The sequence below is a fragment of the Cervus canadensis genome, chromosome 18, assembly GCF_019320065.1.
Source record: "Cervus canadensis isolate Bull #8, Minnesota chromosome 18, ASM1932006v1, whole genome shotgun sequence".
NCBI classification, from domain to species: Eukaryota; Metazoa; Chordata; class Mammalia; order Artiodactyla; family Cervidae; genus Cervus; species Cervus canadensis.
The window spans coordinates 10401895-10420870 of record NC_057403.1 but is presented as its reverse complement, the minus strand read 5'-3'; the positions used below and the strand labels follow the sequence as shown (position 1 = coordinate 10420870).

The 18976-nt window shown below is 59.7% G+C and overlaps 2 protein-coding genes across 6 annotated transcripts; one reads left to right on the top strand and one right to left on the bottom strand.

The window, feature by feature from the left end:
* The first annotated feature begins 141 nt into the window (after nt 1-141).
* Nucleotides 142-6922, top strand: ZNF446 (zinc finger protein 446). 5 transcript variants are annotated; one of them, XM_043436010.1, is made up of 7 exons: nt 142-201; nt 1434-1801; nt 1877-2078; nt 2351-2481; nt 3558-3639; nt 3762-3860; nt 3975-6922. In XM_043436010.1, exons 2-7 carry the CDS (start codon nt 1460-1462, stop codon nt 4361-4363), a joined length of 1245 nt encoding a protein of 414 aa, XP_043291945.1. In that variant the 5' UTR covers nt 142-201; nt 1434-1459; the 3' UTR covers nt 4364-6922. The 5 variants fall into 5 exon arrangements, with proteins under 5 accessions (XP_043291945.1, XP_043291946.1, XP_043291944.1 ...); XM_043436011.1 differs by lacking the exon at nt 142-201 and adding an exon at nt 227-942; XM_043436009.1 differs by lacking the exon at nt 142-201 and having other exon boundaries at nt 228-1801.
* A 3070-nt stretch (nt 6923-9992) lies between these two features.
* SLC27A5 (solute carrier family 27 member 5) lies at nt 9993-18315 on the bottom strand. Its single transcript, XM_043435897.1, has 10 exons — nt 17525-18315; nt 16967-17176; nt 16483-16641; nt 13395-13519; nt 12154-12348; nt 11984-12074; nt 11212-11410; nt 10656-10753; nt 10425-10555; nt 9993-10344 (listed from the first exon to the last, which is right to left on the bottom strand). The coding sequence occupies exons 1-10, from the start codon at nt 18210-18212 to the stop codon at nt 10168-10170; spliced, it is 2073 nt and encodes a 690-aa protein (XP_043291832.1). The 5' UTR covers nt 18213-18315; the 3' UTR covers nt 9993-10167.
* Nucleotides 18316-18976: the final 661 nt, after the last annotated feature.

Here is an 18976-nt window from a genome sequence, read left to right as displayed (position 1 = left end):
GGGAGGGGGGCCGCTGTGCTCCCGCGGTTACCAGGGCGACCGCCGGCGCCCAGAAGGAGGCTGCAGGGAGAGCGCCCGGGCGGAGCGCCAGCCTGATTGGCTGAGAGGTCACGCCCCGCCCCACCTCACCCCTCGGCCAATAGGCACCGGCCTGATGTGCGCATGCGCAAGGCCCGGAGGTCCCGTCCATCTCTGCAGTTGGTGAGTCCTCCGGGGCGGGTGCAAAGGGAGAGCGGCTGCAGGGACGGGGCGGGAGCCCACCGAAGCCCGCGGCGCCGCAGATGCCGCTCGGAGGAACGGGTCGCCCCTCAGCCGTGCGAGGACTCCGAGAAAGTGCACCTGCTCCGAGGCCGCGCCTGTGCTCACGTGCTGAGGCTCATGGGAAACGTAGTCCGACGGGAGGGGGCGGGGCCTCGGAGCAGACGCGTGATTGGCCAGGGCGGTGTCGCCGGGGCAACGCGCAAGGGGCGGGCCGATGGGGGCCAGCGGAAGGGCGGGGCCTTGGAGCAGATGCGTGATTGGCCAGGGCCGCGTCGCCGGGGCAACGCGCGAGGGGCGGGCCGATGGGGGGGCCAGCGGAAGGGCGCGGGGCCCCTCACCGCAGGGGCTCGTGGTGGCGGAGTGAGCGCCGGTAGGCGCGGCGCACGGGCTCTCCCGCCGCCGCCCGAAGTGCGCGGGGCGCCCCTCCCCCGAGCCATCGTCTGGCTCCTCCTCTGTCTGGGGCGCCATCCCTTCCTCCCGGAGGACTCCCGTCTCCCCTTCGTCTCTGGAAGGCCAGCTGTGGGGGTCGGGCCCGGTTCAGCCTGTCAGACAGGCCCCCCTTGTGGGCGCGTCTCCCTGCGGGCCCTCAGGGCCAGGACACGGTTGCCCGCGGAGCGCCCCACACAGCCCTAGGCTCTGTTTTGCTTGGCTTCCGCCTTTCACAAGTACGGTCCACACGGTGTGAGTCACGCACAGCTGTCCCGTGTCAGCGAGCACGGTGTCTCGGGGTCCACGTCGGCCCCTGCCTCGGCCGTGGCGCAGGCCAGCCCCTCGGGGTGCCCCTCTTGAGTCAACGTGACCTTGAGATGGAGGGGACGGGCAGCCTGTTCTCACCCTGGCTCCCCCTCTCTCAGCTCCTCGGCTGACCCTGGAAGCCTGGGGTAATTCCCCTGGCCTTGCGTTCAGCATCATCTCCTAGCTGTTTCCTGGAAGCTCCATCCGACTCCAAGTGGTTCACAAGGCTTCCTTCTGCTCTTAGTTCCAGCTCTTGTGACCTCTCCTTCCATGAAACTTTCCCCAGTTTAGCTTCGAGCATCCCCACACCAGGGCCCTCTCTGCCCAGACATCAGCATCACCACTGCCACCACCCCCCCGGCTGGGGCTGTCTGCACGCAGCTGCCTCACCTTGACTGTGGCTGTGTGGCTGGCAGCCTGACTCCTCTTTCCTGCAGGTGGCTCCAAGAAGATTCCCCACACAATGCCATCCCCACTGGGTCCCCCTAGTCTACCCTCTCTGGACCCTGAGGCCACCCCAGAGGATCCCGAGATGGCACGCCAGCACTTCCGGGGCTTCTGCTACCAAGAGGTGGCCGGTCCCCGGGCGGCCCTGGCCCGGCTGCAGTTTCTGTGCCGCCAATGGCTACGGCCTGAGGCGCACTCCAAGGAGCAGATACTGGACCTGCTGGTGCTGGAGCAGTTCCTGGGGGCTCTGCCCCCCGAGATCCAGGCCTGGGTGCGAGGCCAGCAGCCAGGCAGCCCTGAGGAGGCCGTTGTCCTGGTCGAAGACCTGCAGCGTGACCCTGGGCAGCTGCTGGGCTGGGTGAGTGTGGTGGTGGTGGCTTCTCTGAGGGACAGAATAAAACTAGTGCCCCAATGACCCTCCCCCCCACCTCAGATTACAGCACATGTCCTGCAGCAAGCTGTGCTCCCAGCCACGAAGAAGACAGAGGAGTTGGTTGGGGGTGTCCACCCCTCAGGGACAGTGGAGCTCCTCAGGGTAGCCTCTGGGGAGGGGCCAAAGGATGCCCAGATGGAGGGCAATGCCCAGCTCAGCTGCAGTGTGAAGGAGGAGCCTGATGGCTACGTACAGGAGACAGGTGAGGTGCGGGTGCACCAGGGCTGGGGCCCCTTGAGAGTGCAAGGGGGGAGTCCAGGAGAGGCTGTGTGGAGACTGGGGGCTCCTGGATCGGGTCTGGCGTCCTCAGCTGGGAGGCAGGCCCCACAAGGACTGGGTCCCCTGGAGGCTGGAGGGAAGGGCTGGCTGCCTGCCTGCTGTGTGCCTGGCACACAAAGAGCACGCCTTCCTGCTGCCAGAGGAGGGCCCAGGCTACAGCATCAACGCCAGCTCCTTGCCTGCCCTGGCTCGCAGGAGCAGCCCCTGACCCCTGCCTGCCTGGCTTCCTAGCATCCTCCAGCCCCCCACCTCCAGCCCAGTCCTGCAAGGAGCATGTCGAACAACAGGAACCGACATCTGCACCCTTCCAGCCACCCCGGCTTCAGGTGAGCAGCTCCCGGTTGGCAAGTGCAGCCCCGCTGCAGGAAGAGGGTGTCCTCAGGGGCTGCTCTCTGTCCTGCCAGTTGTCCAGGCTCCTTGGTCAGTGCTGCTTGTCCTTATTGCTGCCCCAAAGTGGAGTTGGTATCAGGGTACCCCTGGCAGGGTCTGGGGGACAGAACAGTGCTTGGAATGAATTCTGGTTTCAGGGAACTGGGAACCTGGTTTAGAGTGATGGGAACTGGCAGAGGTGGGATTCGCACTTACAGATGTGAGACAGAGGTTGGCAGGAGTCCTGAGCCAGCACCCGGTGTGAACCCTCATGTGCTTGTGCGGAAGGGACAGGGTCCCCAGTGTGGCAGGAAAGCCTGAGTGCCACCCAGCAGTCTGGCCTCCCTTGCACACCCAAGGTCAGAATGGAGACACTCTTGCCAGGAAATGGCCCGGGCCCTTCCTCCAAGGCCAGTCAGCCCTCAGCTACAGCCAGCTGGGCGTGGAAGCCCCTGTCACCTGGAGGGCTTGGGTCCTGAGTGCAGGCATCAGGGTCTTGTCCTTTCCCAGTGACACTGTTCCTAACCCACTCCACACTGAGAAGCTCCCGAGGACCCAGCCGCATCCTGAAAGCCTGGTTGCTTCAACAACAGTTGGCCCGGCTGTGTCTGGAGGTGCGAGGCAGTGCCTGCCCTCTGACGCCCCAGTCTCCCTGCAAGTTTGCTGAGGCTCTGGGCACTTCCCCTGAGGATCTCTGTTACCCTTGAAACCAGAAGCAGGGGAGAGGTGGTTGGGGTCCCCGCCATCCCCTAGCCTTTTGCTCCATGCAGCACACGCAGTCCCAGGGCCATCCAGGGGTCCTCAGCTTCCTTCTGCATGGCCAGAACCTGGGGTGGGGCAGCTGAGGGTGACTGGTGAGCCAAGAGGCAGCTCCCTTCCCAGGCCTGCATCCGCAGCGCTTACTTGTTCCCATCTCAGCAGGTGAGGCTTAGGTAATCTGCCACCCCTCAGGGGACCAGCAAGGCTCTGGCCGGGATTGGCCTGGTGGGTGCAGAGTAGACAGTTCTGTGGGTGATGGGTTGTGTCCCTGCAGGAGTGGGGGCTCCTGGAGCCGTCCCAGAAGGAGCTGTACTGGGACGCGATGCTGGAGAAGTACGGCTCGGTGGTCTCCCTGGGTGAGGCCCCCTCTCCTCCTCCTGGCCCTTGGGCGCACCTTGCCTCCCAGCGCTTCCCAAGGCCGCCCCCCCCCGCCCCTCATTCGTGCGAACCCCTCACCTGATGGGCCCCCAACCTCAAGCAGGGTTGCCGCACCCCCTGCCTGAGTCGCGTGAGAAGTCGCAGCCGGAGGCCCTGAGCACCGGATCCAGATCCGAGGGGCGGAGAAACCTCCGACCGGGTAAGTGGCCTCTCGAGCAGGGGCGGGGTGGAGGATGGGGGCGGGCGGGGTGCCCAGGCGCCCCGGCTGGACAGCGCTGGGTCCCCAGGTGACCTGGCCTCCTCTGCTCCCCAGGAGATGAGAGCGAGGGCCAGCCCGGCGGCCCCGAGGCCCCGCTGCCGCCGCCGCCGCCGCCGCCGCCAAGGAGCAAGCCCTACACGTGCGCTCAGTGTGGCGGCGCCTTCGACTGGAAGTCAGTGTTCGTCATCCACCGTCGTGCGCACGCCAGCGGCCCGGGCACCGAGAAGCCGCCGGCCGGCCCGCCCCTGCGCGCGCTCCCGGGCCCGCGCGGCTACGCCTGCGAGGAGTGCGGCCACAGTTTCAGCTGGAAGTCCCAGCTGGTCATCCACCGCAAGGGCCATGCCAGCCAGCGGCGCCACCTCTGCGCCGACTGCGGCCACAGCTTCGACTGGAAGTCCCAGCTGGTCATCCACCGCAAGAGCCACCGGCCCGAGGCCCCGTGAGCACGGGAAGGGTGGCCTCCCTGTCCAGGCACCGGCGTGGCCTGGAGACCTGGAGGCTGCCCAGGACCCTGGAGCAGGTCAGAGTCCCAGGGGGCCCCCTGCCCCGCTCAGTCTGCCGCCGGAGCTAATGCTCCCTGTCTCCTGCCCAGCTTTCTGAGAGGCCTGGCTGGGCTCCAGGCTTCCGCCAGCCCAGTGCCACCAGGGGACTTGCAAGCTCCCACCGGTGACCTCGTGTGGGCTCCCCCGACCTCTGGGACCACTTGGCTTGGTCACCAGGCCCCTCCCGCTCCTCCTGCAGAAGCTGGGCCCGTGGTCTGAGTGTGGATGGGCCAGGAAGCCCAGGAAAGCATGGCCCGCTTCCGTCTGCAGCCAGCTGCAAAGCTGAAGTTTATCCACTGTGCATTTTAGAGTTTTAACAGATTCCAGTTTTAAACTGGACAAGTTTCTGCAGAAGAATCGTGATATCTGGTCTCTGCTGGTCGGATCAGAGCACCTGCCCTCCCGCCCAGCCCCTGGAGCTGCTGAGCAGCCGGCCCCTGAGCCGGGCCAGCGTCCAGCCTGCCCGCTCCTTGGCTGCACTCCCCACTGCTGGCGTTGTTGTCCCTGCCTGAGTGGATGTGAAGGGAACTTCTCTCCAAGGATTTCTGGACAAGGATGGGCTCCAAGAACAGATGTCACTTAGGCCTGCAGGCCAGCGGCTCAGGGCTGTGTCCCCACAGCCTGCACAGTGGGCCACCCCTGGTGGCCCATCTGGGTCCTGGGCAGTCGTTTAGGTCTTGGCTAGTGTCCTGTGGTACTTTTCTACTGCTGCGATGGCTTGACACAACACGTGTATCCTCTTGGGACTCTGGATTGGGTCTCTCTGGGCCCAATCACGGTGTCAGCAGGGCTGGTTCCTCCTGAAGTCTCTAAGGGGGAATCCACTGTAAGGGTTTTTCTGGCTTGTAGAGGCTGCTGCGCCCTTTGATTTGTGGCCCTTCGCTACATCGGCAGCGCTTGCCGTGGATAGTGAGGTCCCATACTGCCTCCTCCTTGTAAGGCCCTTGGGGCTGCATCCAGAGTCTCTGGTAACCATGGTGATCCTCGTCTCAGGGTTGCACGTCTTCCACGTCCATCCACCTTCCTGCTCTCATCTGCGCAAGCCCTTTGCGTGTGAGGTGACATTCACGGATCCAGGGGTTAGGACGTGGACGTCTTGGGGGCTGTTACTTGGTGCACTTCGGTCTCCATTCTGCTCTAAAAAGAGCATTTCGTGGGAGGTGATTTCAGGGAAACACATGCACCCAAGGATTGAGCCCCCCGCAGCCTCGGGCACATGCAGGGGTCGCAGGAGGGTGTTGAGTGCTGCAGTAACCATCCTTACTGGGCAAGGTGGGGGACACATGGACGGGGTTGGGGAAGCTTACTGCAGCCTGAAACTGGGAGGGAGAAGCCTTCACGCCGGGGACCCACCTCCTCCATGTCCAGTCTTCTGGGACCTTTGAGCGGTTGACCATACTCAGGCCCGGGGAAGAACGGCCAGGCTGGAGGTGGAACTGGGCACCAGTGATCTCGTTACTGCATCCAAGCTTGTGCTGCTCGCTGCATGACAGGCCGGTGAATCGAGAGCCTAAGTGGTTAGGGCAAGGAGTAGCGCCTGTATTCAAAAAGCCAGCAAACTGAGACAATGGAGACGTGTGCCCCAGAGAACCATCGTGTCTGAGTTAAAATCCAGGCTGCTCTTACACTGAAAGGGGAGGAAGTCAAGTCAAACATTTCCTGGTTCAGAGGAGATGTGTTCATTTCCTCCTCCCTGTAGACACTCATAGGTGGGTGTGGTCAGGAGGTCTCCTGTGAGCTAAAGGAAGGAATTTTAGCTTAAATGCTCACTACCTGGGAGTCAGGGCTCCCAGAGGTGGGCTATTATGTCTAATTTAAGCTTAGAGGCAGCATTCCTCTAGTGACTGACTCAGGTGACAGAATTCAAAGGTTCTTCCTCATTATAACACAATCTGGCTGGCAGCCAGCGGTGAGGTCTGTGCTGGGGTCATGGAGGAAGGTGTCAGGCCAGGGCCCAGCCACACAGATGGTGAGGGGCGGGCGGGGGTGGGCGGGCAGCCTTCTTGGGAGATTTTTCATATTTAAAAGTAGTTTCTGTTCACTTAGAAAAGTCTGAAATATACCCGAGGACAAAGAAGCTCACGAAAGTGGTCGCGGATGCCACTGTTTTTCTCGGTGTTCACACAGGGGTGGGGTTTTATAGCCGGTTAAGTCTCTGCATGTTGTTCTGAGCCCTGCTCTTCCCGCCCACCTCCCTGTGTTACTAAAAATGCGACGTGTCATGATGCCTGGGTGGAGATTCCACTTCCTGGGTTTCCACCAGGCCCCGACAGTTCCTCCCCCGCAGCTCCCGGTGCCGTGAGGACACACCTGAGCAGACTCTCTGTGGGCAACCTGTGTGTTTCCTCAAAACAGGCTCCTGCAGAGTGGGAGTGGCAAGTTTTCCCGAGCGTGGGATTTCTGTTCTTGTTTTTTTCCTTTTCTTCTTGTTTTAAGAAATAGATTACAGTTCTGAGGTCAGGAGGCGGGCACAGTCTCATTGCGCTAAAGTCCAGGTCCTGCTTTCCTTCTCTGATCTCTGGGAGAACCGTTGCTACACTTTTCCACCCTAGAGGTGGCCTGCGTGCCGCGCTCACCGCCCTTCCCCAAACCTTCTAGGTTGGCAGTGGCCACTCAGCGCTCGCGGGGGCTTGCCCGAGCTCTCCTCTGCCCTCCTTTTCCACCTCTTATGGACCCTCGTGATGACGCTGGGCCCACCTGCATCATCCTGAACAGTCCCCCATCTGAGGGTCAGCTGGTGGGGTAAGGGGCTTTTAAATTCTCCGCGGACTCATCAGCGTCTTCCAGACACGTGGGCCCCGCCCGCCTTCCCTCGGGATGGAAGGGCACCCAGCAGCGGAGACTCCAGAATGTCGTGGACTCGCTTTTCCAACCCTCCTTTTCCACCCTGCAGGCAGAGCTCAGGAGCCCTGTGTCTCCACGAACAGCAGGCAGGCTCTGCCCCACCCACGTGCTCGGGTGTGTGGCGTCTCCGGGGGAGCTGTGTGTGTGTCGCCCTGTTGTCGCGGCCTCACGCATGACGGAGTCACATCTGTCACCGTCTTCCATGGGCTTTAGACCGCTCGTCCCAGCCAGCTCCACAGCACGGTCACCCTGCCTCTTGCCGTTGTAACTGGGCCAAGCCTCCTCGGCCAGCCTCCCGGGCACTCCGCACCCCAGCATCACCTGGGCTGCTTCTGGGCTGGGACCATGGGCAGCGTCTTCCCACCCGGTCCCAGCTGCTCGCCCCCCACCCCTTCTCATCTGGTCCTCAAGGCCACCGAGAGCCTCCGTCCTCAGCTGGTCCTCTCTCCAGCCCCGTCTCCTTCCTTGGCCTTTGCTCCCAAGTTAAATCTGCTGGAGGTGACCCAGTGGTTGGCAGAGCAGAAATCTGTTGCGAGTCTGTCTGACATTCGCTCCAGTGGGTGTAGGAGGGACGCTAAAAGTAAGGCCTGATTCTGGTGCCTCCTAACACCTGAAACCAGGAGCGCCTCAAAGGTCAGTTAGCAAATCCCCTTCCCCCGCCCTCCATGCTGCTCCTGGTAAGAGCCCTGAGTCAAACAGCTCCCCTCAAGTGACTAATTCCCCCCCAAGCCAGCAGTCACCCCAATAAGCCAGTCACACCCTCAGCAGGAGTCAGGGGCCCCCCCAGCCTCTCTTGACTACAAAGCCTGCCTCCCTCTGGTCCCGCAGGCACGTTACCCTGTGTAGTGGGAGGTGCTCTCCTCCCCAGGCTGAGATCACCTCCATCTGTTGTGTGTTCGGCTATCTCGGTAGCCCTAGGGCTGGTTGAACAGGAGATGGTTACAACACTGGGCCCAGGAGCAGGCTGCTCACCACGGGCGTCACGGCACTTGATGAAGATGCCCCATAGCCAGGTAGGGTACCGCACCCCAAAGCTGCTGAGCAAGGGTGGGGCAGGTGGGGAGAGCAGGGCAGGGAGAGCAGGGCGCTGGCCTGGGGCACAACTTTGAAGGGACGCCACAAACTCAGCCAGCAAGGTAGGTAAAGGCTTAATATTCTAAAAAATAAAAATGCACACGTTGTAAAACATTAAATTGCAGTGTAGAGATTTCTTAGCAGCTTTATGGAGACCCTGTGCCATGCAATTCACTCCTTGCCAGTATACAATGCAGTGGTTTTTAGTGTATTCACAGAGCTGTGCCTTCCTCGTCACAGGTTTAGAACTTTTTCTCACATTACCCAAAGCACACACCCCTGTTGGCAGTCCCCCAAGTCCTCCTCCCCCTGCCCCTGGCAATCACTGGTCTCTTTTCTGTCTCTGTGGATCTATCAGAGCTGTTCTTTTCTTGCTGCTGCTATTTAATAATAGACCATTTACGCATTTAGCACATTTGGTTTATCCATTCCTAAGTTGTCTGGACACTGGGTTGTTTGCAGGTTTGGGGACTGGGAATAATGCAGCTATGAACATTCATATGCAAGAGTTGGTGTGGACATATGTCTTTATCTCAGGTATAAGATAACTGTGATAATTGACCTTATGCTAACTCCACATGTAACCTTGAGATTACTTTTTTTTCTGTTTTGCGCTGGGTCTTTGTTATGGTGGGTGAGTTTCTCTCTAGTTGTGGCACCTGGGCTCAGTAGTCATGGTATGCGTGTTGACCCCAAAGCATGTGGTGTGGGATCTTAGATCGCCAACTAGGGATCGAACCCCTGTCCCCTGCATTGGCAGGTGAATTCCTTACCACTGAGCCACCAGGGAAGCCCTCCATCTTTTTTTTTTTTTAATATCCACAAACATCTGTTGAGGTGGACACGATCCTCAGTCCCATTTTACAATGAAGGAAACCAGTGCTTGAGAGGCAAGTGGGTCTAGGCATTGCCCAGGCCACCCAGCCTGGAAGTGGCCAGCTGTCAATCCATGCTGCAGGCTCGGGGACCCACAGACCCAGGTTCCTGTCCAGCACGCGCCCCCCTCTCCCCATGTGGCTCTCTGGGTTCCCAGCACACGCTCTTCTCTCAAGAGGAAATGCAGTGACAGCCTCAGTGGCCAGGGCCCCTTGAACAGGGCCTTACCAGGGGGGGTGGCCACAGCTTAACCCCACTTGCAGCACGGCACGTGCCCGAGAAGTGGGTGTATCGGTTGGCGGGGGCAGTTTGGCACAGGAGCCCAGGGACGCCTGGAGAGCAGAGTCCAGCACAAGACATGGCAGGAGCAGCTGACCACAGCGGGGCTGTTACCAGCACAGCTGCCCCTGCTGACGTCAGCCGGCCTGTGGCTCCCGCAGTGCCCTGAAGGTGCTTCCGGCCCCAAGACACCATGACCTTCGTTCTCCAGAAGCCTTGCCTGTGGCCCTTGTCAGATTGCCCCTCACAGCACTTCTCCCCACACCCTCCAGACCACGTCCTCGTCTGCAGCCCGGCCCAGCCCCGACAGAGGCCACAGGCAGACTCGGTGTGTTGTCGCCTCCTGGAGTGGCTGCAGCAGGCCGCTGGTTCCAGCCACTCCCCTGGCCTTGTCCAGACAGGCCTGCTCCTCTGGGGGGATCCCGCACCTCTGGCTTGTTCCCCATCCACACAGACATCCGTGTACACATCCGGGTTTATTCTCGCTCTGCTGCGGGCCAGGGTCACCCCAGCTTGTGAAGCTGGGGATAAGGCCAGGCTCGTCGGGTCTGGGGAGTGGGTGAGGGGACAAGCGGAGGCGGGGACCAGCGTTGGATGAAGCGCCTTCGGATGTCCTGTGAGCTGATGGGAGGTCAGAGTCTCCAGGCTCCCTCACACACTGCCCGGTATATGTCTGGAGTCAGGGGCCGGAAGGCTCGGGCCTGGTTGTCCAGCACGAACAGGGGGTCAGTGACGACGCTCACGTTGAAGCCCTCGCGCACCAACCGGGACTTCACCAGTTTGAACGTGCCTGTGATCTCCAAGGCGTCCTGCGGGGGGAGAGACTGTAACCTCGACTTCAACCGCCCTGCCGGGCCTCCCACCCACCCCTCCCGCCACTGGAGCTCACCTGGATTCGAATGAAATGGGGAGCGGCGTAGGCCGGGAGCGAAGTGCGCACGTGCTGGTACAGCCTCTGCCCGTCGAAGGCCTGGCCGGGCACAAGCTGCACGGCGGCCATGCCCACTTTGCCCTCACACCCTGGGGAGCACGTACACGAGCTGTCCTCTCCCGGGTTCCGGCAGCTCCCCACCTGGAACAAGCCCCCGCCCCGCCCACACGGCTGTGCACTCCTCCGCACCTGGCACAGGCACACCGTACACGTTCACCTCCTGCAAGAAGTCCACGACTGACAGCACGCCCTCCACCTCCCGCGTGGACACGTTCTCACCCTTCCACCTGTGGGGTTGGACCGGGTGCCTGGGATCAGGGTACGAGAAAGGAGGCTCTGCCCCTGACCAAGTGCCGCCTCCTGGCCCCTAGGCCCCGGCCTGTCCTGTGCTGAATATGTACGAAGGGACCCGCCCCTGGAAAGGATAGGCCCCGCCTCCTGGCCATAAGTCCCGCCCCCCAGAAAGGGTAGGTCCCGCCTCCTCCCCAAGTCCCGCCCCTGAACACCCGGGGTAGGAGGGGCCCTGCCTCCTGACCACCGAGCCCCACCTCCTGGTCATTAGGCCCGCCTCCCCTGGGTAGGAGAGGCCCTGCCCCCTTCCCTTAAGTCCCGCCCCCTCAGGAATCTCTAAGCCCCACCTCCTGTCTATTAGGCCCGCCCCCCGGGTAGGAGAGGCCCCGCCTCCTTCCCCAAGCCCCGCCCCTCCCCGAATCCACACGTCCTGCCCTGAGGAGCCCCGCGGTACCGGAAGGTGTCCCCAAGGCGGTCGCGGAAGTAGAGGAAGCCTTCGTGGTCCATGGCCAGCACGTCCCCGGTGTTGTAGTAAAGGTCGTTTGGGTGCCGCACGTTCTTCACCAGCTTCTTTTCTGACAGCTCCCGGGGCCCGCGGTAGCCCAGGAAGGGTTGGTGACGCAACACCTGGGTCAGCAGGAGTCCTGCCTCCCCTGGGGTAGGAGCGGGAGTCGGGCATTAGCTGTGGCTGAGAGCGTCAGGAGCCCCCCAGGCCGCGGCCCGGACTCTGCCAGAGAAGAGACAGACCCAGAAACGGATCCAGAGACAGAGACAGGAAATGAAGGTGGTATCAGAGAGTCCCCTCAGAAGAGGAAAAGGCCAACAAGGATGGACAAGGGAGAGACACAAATGGTGATGCGAAGAGAGATTCCGCTGTGACCTTGCTAGGCCCCAGGAGAGAAGACCCTCAGAGAAAGTTCAGGACAGGAGCTTGATGCCTGGGAGGATGGGACTTCCACAGAAAGCGCAAGCTGACACCTCAGATGGACACCCAGAGACTCAGCAGAGCCAGAGGTTGAAGCAGAGGAGCTGGGCAGAACCGACCAGTTGAGAGGGAGGTCCCAGACCGTGGGCAGACAGACCAGGGATGCAGGGCCTGGCTGAGGACTGCAGGCGCCACCAGTGGGCATCAGCCACCTCGAGACTTCTGGTGGCTTGTTCCAGCCATGGAGAAGCCCGCGGCTTTCCCCACTTCGCACACCCGGGGAGGTTCCCCAGCCCCATACCTGGCCTCGCAGGGATGCAGAGGCCATGACTGTCCCTCAGAGGCTCCTCTGTCTCCAGGCTGTACTGCACCAGCTCGAAGGGGGACAGCATCTATAGACGGTGGGAGGTGTCAGCAGAGGTCTGGTGGGCTCGGCCCCCGTCAGGGGCCCCGTCACGCCCAGCAACTCACTCGGAGGAAGCAGCTGGTCTTGCCCTGGGCCCCGCAGCGCCCAGGATAGTTGATGAAGCCGACGTTGCCCTCGGTGGAGCCATACATCTCCCAGATCCGAATGGGGCCGAAGCGCCGCTGGAAGGTCTCCCACACTTCTGCCCGGAGTCCATTGCCAATCGCCAGGCGGACTTTATGTGTCTGGTCCTCTGGCCGCTGCAGGGACACCCCGAGAAGGGTGAGGAGGGGCTGCCCTTGGGTGTGCCCAGGAGCCCTGACCCAGGAGAGTTATCCTGGGAGGTGACGGGGACCTGTATCTAGGGGATCTGAGTTCTTAACTTTAGAGTAGTTACCTGGAGTCTGTTACCTGGAGAGAGTTACTTGCAGGGCTTACCTTCGGAGGATACCTGGGAACCTTACCTGGAGGAATACATAGGGGTGGCCAGAGGCCTCCTATAGGGTCTGACCTAAGGGAGACCTCTGGGGTCTTATATAGGGATGGTTATCTGAAGCTTTTACCTGGGGGCGTTTACTGGAGGCCTTAGCAGGAGGAGTTACTTGGGGGGCCTTTACCTGAAGGTAACCTGGGGGACTGACTTGAAGCTTCATCTTGAGGAGTTATCCAGGGGCCTTACTTGGGTTAGTTACCAGGAACGTTTTCCTGAGTGGTTACCTGGATATTTTATTTGGAGGGACGTTAGGGCTCCCCTGGTGGCTCAGATGGTAAAGAGTTGGCCTGCAATGCAGGAGACTACGGTTCGATCCCTGGGTTGGGAAGACCCCCTGGAGAAGGAAATGGCCACCCACTCCACTATTCTTGCCTGGGTATTCCATGGACAGAGGAGCCTGGTGGGCTACAGTCCATGGGGTCGCAAAGAGTCGGGCTCAACTGAGGAACTAACACATACTCCTTGAGAGAGTCACCTGGGGTCCATGTGTCATTGATCCATGGGATGAGACCTGCTCAGGTCCAGTGACTTTATCCCGAGCCAAGCCTGCTCTCCGTACTTTACATGTTTGATTCTTGCTGCACCCCTGTGAGGTATTATTCTGTTTCCCCAAAGAGGACACTGAGGCTGAGAGAGGTGAAGTCACCGCCCGCCCCACCCCCACTCCCAAGATAGCACAGCTGATCCTCAAAGCAGCCGTGATGGGAAACCTTCACGTGGGACCCCCTATCCCGAGGGCCACTGTGTGAGTCCTGGCCCGAATCTCCCTGAGACCTTCACTGGGATGACTTGGGGGCGCTCTGTGCATCTCACCTGGGGTGTGTTGCACAGGTACCGCAGGATCTCACCCACATACTGGATCACAGTCACACCATGCTGCCGACAGTCGTCCCAGAAGCCAGAGGCAGAGAACTTGGGGGCCAGGACACAGGTCACCCCTAGAAGGGAGGAGAGGAAGGGGTTTCAGGTCAGGCCTCTGAGCTGCCATGAGAAGCTGCTCTGACCACCTGGCTGTGGTCCCTGAAGCCAAGGATGGCATCACACTCATCTTTGTCACTGACCCAACCAGGACTGCCCCCACGAGAAGAGCACAGCTCGACCTGAGTCTAAATCCTGTCTTCAGAATGTGTGGAAAGCTCGGTTCCTGGTACAAAGCGAGCCCTGCTGAATGAGGGCTGTGAGCCCTCATTTGTGATTGTGATAAATGTCTAAGGAATGCCTGTCTAGCTGGGCAAATGGATAGTGGCTAGAAGGATGGATGGGTGATGGGGGGCTGGGTTGCTGGATATATGGATGTTTTGAAGGATGGACATGTGGATCAGCACATCTTAGGGGCCACTACAGGCACTCCATGGAGAAGGACATGGCAACCCACTCCAGTATTCTTGCCTGGAGAATCCCATGGACAGAGGAGCATGGTGGGCTACAGTCCATGGGGTCGCAAAGAGTCAGACATGACTGAAGCGACTTAGCACTCACAGTCACTCCAGGAATGTGCTCCCTTTTTTTCTGATTCCCCTCCTCTGCAGCTGGCCCCGTGGATGGCACTCTCCCTACCTCAGCCCTAATCCTCAGAAAACCCTGCAAGATAATATCATCAGCCCTGCACCCAGAGGGACGACTGCTCCTGTGCTTGGGAAGGGAGCAGGTGTGTGTCTTCTTCGAAGCTGTATTTTGACAGAGGTGAAGTATAATGTCCTCTCTGTGAAAATGGATGCTGGGTCCTTGAAAGCAACAGCTCTGTTGGCAACCCCAACTGAAATGCCTGGATTCTGGAAAGGGCTTCAAGAGCTGCTAAGACCAGGGGGGAGGTTGATAAGGATTTTTCCAATGAAAACGTCCCAATTCTTCTTAGCCTAAGATGGGATCCCAGTTTTAAGAAGTCTCTGGCGTGACAAATTAGGAAGCATATGCACGTCACCAAAGTTATTTCCAAGAATAATTAAACTGAATCTGAAAACATCATGGGGATTCCTCTCTGGTGGTCCAGTGGTTAAGAATCCACCTTACAGTGCAGCGGACACAAGTTCCATCTGTGGTTGGGGCTCCCACCTGCCACAGAGCAACTGAGACCGCGGGCCGCAAGAGTCCAGGCACCACATCGAAGGTCCCGCAAGACACAACTCAGACCCACTACAGCCAGATCAATAAAGACTGTTTTATTTTTATTTATGTATTTATTTTTAATATATTTATTTATTTTTGGCTTCAACGGGTCTTAGCTCTGGCTTGGCATTGGGGCTCTAGTTGCAGTGCATAGGCTCAGATGCCCCGAAGCATGTGGGATCTTAGTTCCCTGACCAGGGATTGAACCCGAGTCCCCTCATTGAAGGGCAGATTTTCAACCACTGGACCACCAAGGAAGTCCCTAAAGACTGTTTTAAAATAAGTGAAAACACTATGACAGCCTGGAGTGGGATGGGGTGGGGGGTGGGAGGGAGGTTCAGGAGGGATGGGACACATGTATACCTGTGGCTGATTCATGTTGATGTATGGCAGAAACCAACACAATATTGTAAAGCAATTATACTTCAGTTAAAAAACAAAAAAGTGAGTCTCTTGTAAAGAGCAAAAAAAAAAAAGTAAAAATAAAACAGGGACTTCCCTGGTGGTCTAGTGGCTAAGACTGTATGCTCCTGATGCAGGCACCCCAGTTTGATCCTTGGTCAGGGAACTGGGTCCTGCATGCCACAACTAAGACCTGGTGTGGCCAAAGAAATAAAAACTGTTTTAAAAATAAGTGAAAACATCTCTAGAAGGACTATCTAGTTTTGACAGGGATGTGGGAGGGAGAGGAACAGAGACCAAGCAAACAAGTACAAAGAACACTTGAATTATAAAATGGAAATAATCTAAATACAAAAGAAAGAAAGAAAGAAAAAGAACACTTGAATTGCAAAAAGACAGTAAGATAATCGGGGTAATTTTTTAAAATTATATTCAATCATTTATTTGGCTGCCCTGGGTCTTAGTTGCAGCATGTGGGCTCTAGCTTCCTGACCAGAGATCAAACCTGTGGCCCCTGCAGTGGGAGCACACAGGCTTAGACACTGGACTAAGAGGGAACTCCTGGGAAATTTTTAACATGAAGTGAGCATCAGATAGTTTCCAGGAGTTACTGTTAATTTTTCAGGCAGGTGTGATAATCACAGTGGTCACAGGTGTTTTAAGTTCTTACATGTTAGAGATACATACTGCAATATGTACAGAGAAAGATAGTATCTAGAATCTGCTTCAAAATAATCCTGAAAGAAGGGAGTTCCTATGAAATAAAATTGGCAACATGTTAACAATTCTTGAGGCTGGGTGAGGATTTCAGAGACTTCATCAAACTATCTGCTCTACTTTCCTGTATGTTTGAAATGTCCCATGATTTTAAGATTTTTGAAGAAATAATGAGAGTAAAAAGTGAGAGTAAAGGGGAGGTGATACACAAAACACAGAAGAGCAAAATGCTGCTAGTGGCTGAGGCTGGGTGGTGAGCACCTGAGGATTCATGTAGAAAACTTTAGAAATTTTGATATTTCAATATTTTCCAGGTTAAAATTTCAGAAACGACAACAACGGCAACGAAACCTGGTCTGTTCACTGAATTCGTGGCCAGGTGTCCAGGGAGACAACCGGAAGGAAGGCTTGCTGCCGGTTCCCTCACTGGCTCCACCTGGGACACTGACTGCCAGGAATGCCTGACATCCACAGCAGTGCTGCTGGCTTCCCGCACAGCCACAGCCATGAAGGACTCCCCAGGTGTCCAGCCCTCTGTCCAGGTGGCCCTGGGCTTCGTGGTCCCTTGTCAAAGATGGGAACCTGGGGTTCTCACTAACCTATGGGGCTTGTCACCCTGACATCCAGGCTGGGAGTCCTGTGGATTGAGGGGGACCTCAAAGAAAGAAAGGCTTACCAAGGTCCAGGCAACTGAGGACTCCAAGGACAAGCCCCATGGTGTGGTACAAAGGCAGGACTGTGTAGACCACGTCATCGGCTGTGACCCCACACAGAGTCAGCATCCCTGCTACCTGCAGCACACGCTCGTAGGTGAGGATGGCGGGCTTGGGGAGCCCTGGGGAGAAGAGGGGAGAGGAGGGTAGGGCAGGTCCGCAAGCTCAGGGGTTTGAGGCTCTGCAAAACTGGCCAGCGTGGGTGGGTTTTCATCTGCGTTCAGCGGATTGATTCCAAAGGTCAAGGTTTCAGCGGCTGTTTACCGGTCAGAGGCAGGGTTCTGGCACCGACCATTCAAATAACACTGGCTGTCAACGTTGGGGCCAGGGGTCACAATTCAGGGGCAAGGAGGGTTTCAGAAGCCAAGTTTGAGGGCACAAATCAGGCTTGAGGTCAGTTCAGCAGGAGAGTTCAGAGGTCGGGCCTGGACATCGGGGCACGCTCACCGGTGGTTCCCGAGGTGTAGATGAACAGGGCTGGGCTTCGAAGCTTGATGTCTGCCCGCAAGTCGGCGGGCACGGGGTCTGAGGGGGCGGCGGCCAGGGCGGCGCCCAGGGCCCCCACCCCGGGCGTGGGGGAGCTGCGGCCCAGGTAGAGGCAGTGGACCTTCTCCGCCTGCAGCTTGGGCAGGACCTCCTCCAGGTTCGCCCGGAGCTCTAGGAGAGGGGTCAGAGGAGGTTTCAGGGGGTGGGGTGGGGGGGCATCCTGCGGTGGGAGGGGCGAGACGTGCCGAGGCTCCCCTGCGGCTGAGATGCACACCTACCTTACCTGTAATGGATATTGGGGTGTGAAACGCCCGCAAATAACCACGGTGGAAACAAAACAAAACAACTCTGGTACCCTCAGCATTTCTGTCCAGCAATTGGATTTGGGTCCTAAGAGCCAGCGGGTTGTGGGCTGTTCTAAGAGCCAGCCCCCAATGGGACCCCCTGGACAGCAGTCCTCCACCTCTCTCTCCCTTCCGCTGCGCAGCCCCTCCGACCCCCTAGTCCAGGGGTTCTCACCTGGGTCCACCACCAGCACGCGGGCCCCGGAGCTCAGCACCGCGTGCACCAGTGGCGGCCCGCGGCCGTGAGGGTTGATCCAGACCACCGGGCAGCCCAGCTTGGCCAGCCCCAGCCACAGGCTCAGGGCGGGGAGCGTCTGTGAGGGCAGCACCAGCAGGGCTGTGGGCTCCCGGGCGCGCAGGCCCGCGGCGCTGGCCAGCTCGGCCTTCAGGGCCCAGGCCGCCTGGCAGGCCCTGGTGTCCAGCTCCCGGAAGGTAACCGCGCGGCCCCCCGGCCCGGTGCACACTAGGATCGTACGGCCTGGCTGGGCCCGCGCGTGCCGCTCAAAGGCATCCACGAAGGTATCCGGCGGTCGGCGCCGCAAGCGCACCCAGGTGCGGAGGCCCAGTCGGAGCATCCGGAAGGTGTAGGCCAGGTCGGCAGGCAGCCAGCGGAGCCCCGGCGGCGGCCGTGCGGGCAGCAGGGTCAGTAGCAGGGCCGTGGCCGCCAGGCTCAGCCAGTGCGGCGTCCAGGGACCCAGCCAGGGCCCTGCCAGCACGGCCAGACCCAGCAGCACGCCGCAGGCGGGGTCGCCCAGGAGCCAGCGCAGGGCCGGGGCCGCTGCCGCCACCCATGCTGACTGCCCCAGGCCCCACAGCAGCAGCAGCAGCAGCAAGGAGAAGGCCAGTCGCCTCCAGAGCCCCATGGCACCTGCTCCTAACTCCGGGAAATGTCCAGGAGTGCCCACCTCCGCCCGCGACCCGCCCCTGCGCCGTGACTCATGGACTGTTGACCGCGGTGCGGGCCCCAGGACTCTGCCCTCCCGCCTTCCTAACCCCAAGTGTTTGTTTGGCTCTGCCTGCTCTTCTGCGTGTCGCCGGACCCTCTGCCTCCGTTCCTGCCACTGGGTGCCAGTCTCTTGGGAAACCTGCAAACAGTCCTCTGAACTTCCAGCGAGGCACGATAGCAAGGCAGCTCCGGCGACAGCAGGCCTCCCGGGAGGTTCCCTGTGCACCGACCTAACCTGACTCCGCGGGAGCTGGGTGGGGGCCAGGGACACAGCAGGTGCTCAGTAAGCCCTGAACGTCGCAGCGCCTGAGTTCAAACCCGGTCCTGACCCCCCCCCCCCACCCAGGTGACCCGCTCTGACTCTGCTGTACCCCTGGCATCAGTGGGGACCAGGTTCAGGGTTCAGGAGGCTGAACTTTGCCTGGAATGTGGGTGTGGCGGGAAAGCCTCAGCGGGGGAGCGCGGAAACGAGCCTAGGATCCAGACGTGGGCCCGCAGGCCACACCCCACGCACACACCCCTGCCCCCGGCTCGGGGTACTTTGCAGGCGGTGCCCGGGCCTTGCGCCAGCGATGTGAAGGAGGCCGGCGAGGAGGAGCCTCGAGCTGACCCTGGCTGGCATCTTCAGCAACCCGGGTGGGCAGCCCGAGGGGCCGGCCGCTGGTGTCTGTGCCGCCCCCA

Coding starts and splice junctions, on each gene's coding strand:
- ZNF446 (XM_043436010.1), top strand. CDS start 1,460: ATGCCATCCCCACTGGGTCCCCCTAGTCTACCCTCTCTGGACCCTGAG. Junction 1,802..1,876: donor CTGGGCAGCTGCTGGGCTGG/GTGAGTGTGGTG, acceptor CCCCCACCTCAG/ATTACAGCACATGTCCTGCA. Junction 3,861..3,974: donor GCGGAGAAACCTCCGACCGG/GTAAGTGGCCTC, acceptor TCTGCTCCCCAG/GAGATGAGAGCGAGGGCCAG.
- SLC27A5 (XM_043435897.1), bottom strand. CDS start 18,212: ATGGGGCTCTGGAGGCGACTGGCCTTCTCCTTGCTGCTGCTGCTGCTG. Junction 12,349..13,394: donor ACCTGTGCAACACACCCCAG/GTGAGATGCACA, acceptor GTGTCCCTGCAG/CGGCCAGAGGACCAGACACA. Junction 12,075..12,153: donor AGACCAGCTGCTTCCTCCGA/GTGAGTTGCTGG, acceptor CACCGTCTATAG/ATGCTGTCCCCCTTCGAGCT.